Source organism: Carlito syrichta, unplaced genomic scaffold (assembly GCF_000164805.1).
Source record: "Carlito syrichta isolate Samal-C Ts95f unplaced genomic scaffold, Tarsius_syrichta-2.0.1 Scaffold304686, whole genome shotgun sequence".
In the NCBI taxonomy this organism is placed as follows: domain Eukaryota; kingdom Metazoa; phylum Chordata; class Mammalia; order Primates; family Tarsiidae; genus Carlito; species Carlito syrichta.
Window position 1 is genome coordinate 210952 of NW_007248782.1, and position 6776 is coordinate 217727.

A 6776-nucleotide genomic window follows, 5' to 3' on the forward strand; every position below is an offset into this window, starting at 1 on the left:
GGTCGCCCCTCCTCGCCACCGACGGAGGCTGGGATCTAGTCCGGCAGGTCGTCCCATCCTCTTCGACCTCCCTCGGCCTCCGCACCCCAGTTATTCTCCAGCTCTCCGCAGGCAGCGCTGTCCCCTAGGCACCGCCTCCGGGCCGCCCCCTGCCCTCACCTGGGGGCCCTGCCCGCTCCCCGCGCAACCGGGAGTCTGACCGTCTCTTAACTTGGGTGTTGGAGCCCAGCTGGCCCCGGCCGCTCCCGGGAGGGCTTTCCCTCCGCCGTCGGGGGTGCCCAATTGCGGCCGAGCATCTTCGCCCCCTCTAGCCTCCGCGCCTCCTCCTTCAAATACGATTGGTCCTCTCGGGGGTACCTATTCTGCAGGGAACGCCCCTTCTCCTAGGAGACAGTTGCCTGGCCCCTCCCCGCATATCCCTCCAGTTCCCTGCGTGGGTTCCGGCCCCTTGGGGCCCACTTGGGGCCTAGCGGTGATCACCCACCCTCTACCCACGCCAGCCAGCACCGCAGGTTTTCCCCTGGTGGCCCCCAATTTCCCTCCCGGGTGGGGCCCGGGCGCGGTGGTCCTTTCCCTCGCAGTTCCGTCCCCACCAGTCCCTCCCGGGGAGGGAAGCTCCCGCCGCGCCCCCCCACCCGCCTACCCGCTGCCCCGCAGGTCGCTCAGCCTCTCCTGTTTCCCCCCACTTTGGCAGGACAGTTGCTGTGCGACTTGGACAGTAGAGGAACGCCTCCCAAGTTTTCATCCAACTGCCACCCCCAAAGCTTCCACCCTCCTCCCCTCAGAGAGGACGTTTGGTGCCTGGCCCCTGAGATTCTCATTGACACGCCCCTCTGGGTCCCCCTGAGCAGAGCCTGCTGACCCAATAGCCCACTCTTGCGGCTTTGATGCCTAGCCATGTCTGCCTCATCCTCAGGCGGCTCCCCCAGGTACTGCCGATGTGGGGGGCGCCTGTGCATAGGGCAGGGAAAGGTGGTCAGGGGTCCCCAGGCCAGGACCATTGGAGGCTTCTCTTTCAGCCTTCTTGCCCTGTGTACTGAACGTCCAGACCCAAACATTTAAAAATCCTCCTTCCCTTTTTAAAGGGAAGGAGGAAAGAAATATGCACACAGGATGCCAGTCTGCCTCCCTATTTTCCTTCCCTCCCAGGCACCAGTTTTCTGGGAGCAAACAGGAGTTTGCTTAAGTTGTCTTAAAGGAGTACTAGGTTCAGCACCTTTTGAAAGGAGTCCAGGTGTCATACTCAACAAGTAGGAGGTGGATGTGGCAGGTAGCAAGATGTGGACGGAATCCAGGTGGTTTGACAGGAGACCCACTGAGGTGGCTGTGCCTGCCATCTCAGCTACTTCCAGTTCTCAGGAGACTAAAGCAGGGAAATCACTAGAGCCCAGGAGTTCCAGCCTGCAGTGAGCCGCAATCATGCGGTAGCATTCCAGCCTGGGCAACAGAGCAAGGCTCTAAGAGATTATATATATATATAAAATATTGAAATCAAGGTGTGACATACAGACAACAAAAAGCATGCCAAAGTGCTCAATATTTTTACCTTGCATTTCGATGTTGTATGCTTTTCCCCAAGTATTTGTGGGGAGGGCAAGGTGATAATTGGGGACTGTCAAGAAGCAGTGGGACAGATCAGATGATTATTCCAAGTCCCTTTCGATCCTGGAGTTTTTAGATATACTGCTTCCAGATTTTGGAGCAGATTAAATTTTTTGCTATCTTTGCACATTTGGTGATGGGGCTATATAGTATGTATATATGCAGGGTGAATTATGCATGGCATTTAAAAAAATTCCTTGATTCTTAGAAGTTTAAAGGGTAGCAAGTAAAATGTTTTGGGAAATAGATACTTTTTCACTTTCTTAGGTGAATGTTTCAGCCTGATGTGTTGAATTTGAGTCACAGTGACTTCTTATACCTAAGCTTACTGCTTCACCTCTCTCTCTCTCTCTCTCTCTCTCTCTCTCTCTCTCTCTCTCTCTCTCTTCCTCCCCCTTTCTCTCTCTCTCTCTCTTTCTCTTCTTTTGAGATGGCATCTCGCTATGTTGGCCAGGCTGGTCTCAAACTCTTGGCCCCAAACAGTCCTCCCGCCTTGGCCTCCCGAAATGCTGGGATTACGGGTATGAGCCAACATGCCCGGCCATTCTGTCTTTTTTATGTTAATATTCACTTAACACTTCTCCAAGCCCACCTCTGTTCCAGGCATTGTCCTGGGCACTTCCACTCTTGGCCAAACTAGCACCTTGACTGTTCCTCATGTGTTATCTGCTTTTGGCCACCTGGCAGGGTGGCAACTAGACTTTTCAGCAAAGGTCACAATATGTGTGAGGCAATGGTAAGTTAAAAGCCCAGCCTGGCCGGGCTCGGTGCCTCAGTCTGTAATCCCGCACTTGGGGAGGCTGAGGTGAGTGAATTGCCTGAGCCCGCGGGTTTGAGACCCGCCTGGGCAACTTGGCAAGACCTCATCTCTACAATAAATAAAAAAAAATTAGCCAGGCGTGGTAGCGCACACCTGTAGTTCCAGCTACTAGGAAGGCTGAGGCAGAAGGATCACCGGAGCCCAGCAGGTCGAGGCTGCGGTGGCCAGGAGTGTGCCACTGCACTCCAGTCTGGGCAACAGAGTGAGACTCTAACTCAAAAAAATAAACAAACAAAAAAAAAACGGTGCAAGTGCCTGATACCCTGTCCCATCCTACTGCTGGGCACACCATGCGTGCGTGTCTAAGAGAGCCACAGAACTCCAGGCTGGTTCCCCTAGCTGTGAACTTAGCTGCCATATGCAGTGTGTAATATTGAGAGATCTAAGAAATCAGAGAGCCTTCTGCTTATAATCTGGTCCTTGTGCCTGGGTGCAGGTTTCCATCGTGTGGGAAGAACGGAGTCACGAGTCTCACGCAGAAAAAAGGTCTTGAGAACACCTTGTGGCGTACCCAGCGTAACTCTGACGGTAGGTGACGTGTGCACAGGGTGCCCTTTCTGGTCTGTGATCCTGCCAAAAGCACTTCTGCACACCTTTTCGAGGAGCTGCTTTCCCTACTGGGTACCGTCGTGTCCTAGGTGCTTTGCCAGGTGCTGTTGTTATACATATCCTGCTGTCTTATTATTCTCATTATTTTTGTCTGTGGTAAGGCTGCTGGATATGAGGAAACTGCCTTAACCTTATCCTTCCAGGCAAATCCTAAAATTGTTAGAACAGATTTCCACAAAACATAAGTAAATAAAATAAATAAAGGAGGGTGGGTGTGTTGGCTCATGCCTGTAATCCCAGCACTTTGGGAGGCTGAGGCAGGAGGATTACTTGAGCCCAGGAGTTGGAGACCAATCTGGGCAACATAGTGAGATCTCGTCTCCACAAAAAAACATTTAAAAATTAGCCAGACATGGTGATTCTCTCCTGTAGTCCCAGCTGCTCGGGAGGCTAAGGTGGGAGGCTTGTTTGAACCCAGGAGGTTGAGGCTGCAATGAGTCATGATTGTGCTACTGTGCTCCAGTGTGGGCGACAGAGTGAGACCCTGACTAAAAAATAAAGGAAAAATAAGCGAAAAATTTTTTAAAGAATGGGGGAAGGATCGGAGCTGGTGGTGGGCAAGGGCTATGTCGCTGGGGTTCTCCCTGCTCGTGCTTTCTGTAGAATCTCTACAAGCTTCTCATTCTTGGCATTTCCTCTAGCTTTGTGTTTCTATAGTCTTTCACCTGCCTGCTCTCTGGTTTGTCCTGCACCCTAACTGTTTTGTGTGTTTCCTGTGCTAATTCGCATGCCTAGTCGAGATTCCTGTGTAGAAGAATCTACCTGCTTTCCAGCTGTGCAACACTCCATCCAAGGAGGAGCTAAGCATTCCAGCAGGCTTGGAAGTGCAGTCAGCTCTAGGATCCTGGGCCTGGCTTTGGGCTCTTTTGCAGAGCTGGCTAGTCTTGCAGACCCCTTCTCAAGTGGTCCTGGGTCTCCCTGATGGCCTTCCAGTGGGATCTCTGCCAGAGCCTGCTGAATGACACTCCTACCTTGGTCCCTGCCTGCATGCCAGTAGCTGGTTGCTGTCCTGCTCGCTTGGTGGCTAGGCTTTCAGTGGCCCCTAGGGGCTGTGAGCTCTGTTTTCATGCCCAGTTTACTCATCCACAGATCAACCATTTTTCTGTTGTCCTCCCCTGCCTACCAGAAGTGAACCATGAAGGACCGCTCTTCAACTCCCCCCTTACATGTTCACGTGGATGAGAACACCCCTGTCCACGTCCACATAAAAAAACTCTCGAAACCATCAGCGACCAGCAGCCAGGTAGGAGCATGCCAGTGGGGCGATGTAGCAGCCATGGATCCACGTGATCCCTCTCAGTCCAGCCTCCTTGCGCTCTGACTTCAAAGACTTGGGAGACAAATGCATTGTCTTTTGGAGGCTGGCCGTCTGGTTAGAAGGTAGGCAGGCCCGTCCGTCATCTGGAAGCAGCAGCAGTCACTTTATCAGAAGAGGCGCCCCTGCAGAGTTGGAGTGGGTGTCACCAGAGTGACACCCTGACAAGCTGGGTGTGGAAATAACCCTGGGTTTCTTCCTTTTCACAGAAATCTCACAAGCGAGGAATGAAAGGGGACACCGTGAATGTGCGGCGGAGTGTCCGGGTCAAAACCAAGGTACCTTGGATGCCCCCTGGAAAATCATCCACCCGGCATGTGGGATGCAAGTGGGAGGTAGGCTCAGTTTTGTTCAGGCTTTTCTTCTCGGGCCGGTCAGATTCTAGCAGGCCTCAGCCTCCGTGTGACTCCGACTGAGCTGGAGCTACTGGAATGTCCTAACAGAACCTGTTTACTACACACCTTGCTAAACCTTGAAAGCATGTGAATCTTGGCCAGGCACAGTGGCTCACACCTGTAATCTCAGCAGTTTGGGAGGCCAAGACAGGAGGATCACTTGAGCCTATCCTGGGCAACATAGTGGGACCTTGCCTCTACAAAAAATAAAAAAAATTAGCCAGGCATGGTGGTGTGCACCTGTAGTCCCAGCTACTCAGGAGGCTGAGGTGGAAGGGTACCCTGAGCTCAGGAGGTCAAGGCCACGGTAAGCTGTGATCATACCACTGCACTCCGAAAAAAACAAAAGGTTGAGGTAATGAGGTACTGAGATGCACAACATGTAGAGTTTGGCCCTATTTAGGCAGGAAAGGAATGTCTGTGTATCCATGTGTGTATGTATGTATTTGTGTGTGTATAGCTTTTTATGAGAGGGTATGCATGTGGTAGGCTTTAATGTATTTTTTTCATGGCTTGTTTGAATTTCTTTATAACAAATGTAATATATTTTATAGAAAAAAATGCTTTGTGGGCTGGGCTTGGTGGCTCAGTCTGTAATCCCAACACTTTGGGAGGCCAAGGTGAGTAGATTGCCTGAGCCCGCGGGTTCGAGACCCGCCCGGGCAACTTGGTGAGACCTGATCTCTACAATAAATCAAAAATTAGCCGGACATGGTAGTGCACGCCTGTAGTTCTGGTTACTTGGAAGGCTGAGGCGGAAGGATCTCCGAGCCCAGCAGGTCGAGGCTGCGGTGGCCTGGAATGTGCCACTGCCCTCCAGCCTGGGTGACAGAGTGAGACTTTGACTCAAAAAAAAAAATGCTTTGTGGGCCAGGCTCAGTGGCTCAGCCTGTAATTCCAGCACTTTGGGAGGCCGAGTGGATTGCCTGGACCCGCAGGTTCGAGACCCCCCCGGGCAACTTGGCGAGACCTCATCTCTACAATAAATCAAAAACCACCCGGGTGTGGTAGCGCATGCCTGTAGTTCCAGCTACTTGGAAGGCTGAGGCGGAAGGATCACCTGAGCCCAGCAGGTCAACACTGGGGTAGCCATGGATGTGCTACTATACTCCAGCCTGGATGACGGAGTGAGACTCTGACTCAACAAAAAAAAAGTATATGTTGTGGAGTGTGTTGGCTCATGCCTGTAATCCTAGCACTTTGGGAGGCCGAGGCGAAAGGATTCTCTGAGGTTCAAGACCAGTCTGGGCAACATGGCAAGACCTTGTCTCTACAGTAAATCAAAAAATTAGTGGGGCATGGTGGCATGTGCGTATAGTTCCAGCTAGTTGGAAGGCTGAGGCAGAAGGATCACCTGAACCCAGCAGGTCAAGGCTGCATTGACCACGAGTATGCCACTGCACTCCAGCCTGGGTGACAGAGTGAGACTTCAACCCAAGAAGTAAAATAAATAAAATAAATAAATAAAAAAGTATACATAAAAACATGCTGCTAAGAAAACTGACTTACTGTTGACGTGGGTTGCTAGGAGTGATAATCCCTCTGGAAAGCTCAATGCCTACTTCTAGTCCTATGGCCACAGAATCCTAGACATGGAGGGACTCAGAGAGGTGACTTGCCTAAGTTCTCTCAGCAGCTCTAACAGTAGCTGTCTTTCCTGCTTTCACTCTTGGGCCTGCCTTTTTCCACTTTCCAGTGGCTTCCTGTAAGGCCCTAACCCAACCTTGTTAATTATGGACCAAAGGAAAAAGGCCCCAGGAGGTGGAAGTTTGGGGTGGATCTAGAAATGAAGACCAGAAGCTGCTGTGTACATCTGGGAATCTTGTCTGATTTCTTTTTTTTTTTTGAGTCGGAGTCTCACTCTGTCACCCAGACTGGAGTGCAGTGGCCGCTTCCGGCTACCGCAGCCTCGAGCCATTGGGCTCCTGCGATCCTTCCGCCTCAGGCTTCCAAGTAGCCAGAATTACAGGCGCGTGCTACCACACCCGACTGACTTTTTGATTTATTGTAGAGATGAGGTCTCGCTGCCCAGGCG

General features: G+C 51.8%; 1 protein-coding gene across 5 annotated transcripts in view; it reads left to right on the forward strand.

The window, feature by feature from the left end:
- ODF2 (outer dense fiber of sperm tails 2) overlaps nt 1–6776 on the forward strand; it is a 48424-nt gene that overhangs the window by 551 nt on the left and 41097 nt on the right. The window contains exons 2-6 of one of the 5 annotated variants that reach the window (XM_021713704.1): nt 695–929; nt 2859–2950; nt 3767–3908; nt 4158–4274; nt 4556–4624. In XM_021713704.1, the coding sequence (XP_021569379.1) occupies nt 4167–4274; nt 4556–4624 (177 nt within the window). In that variant the 5' untranslated portion in view covers nt 695–929; nt 2859–2950; nt 3767–3908; nt 4158–4166. Of the gene's footprint in view, nt 1–694; nt 930–2858; nt 2951–3766; nt 3909–4120; nt 4275–4555; nt 4682–6776 lie in introns of all 5 variants that reach the window. The other 4 variants (XM_021713707.1, XM_021713703.1, XM_021713705.1 and 1 more) reach the window with 4 other exon arrangements.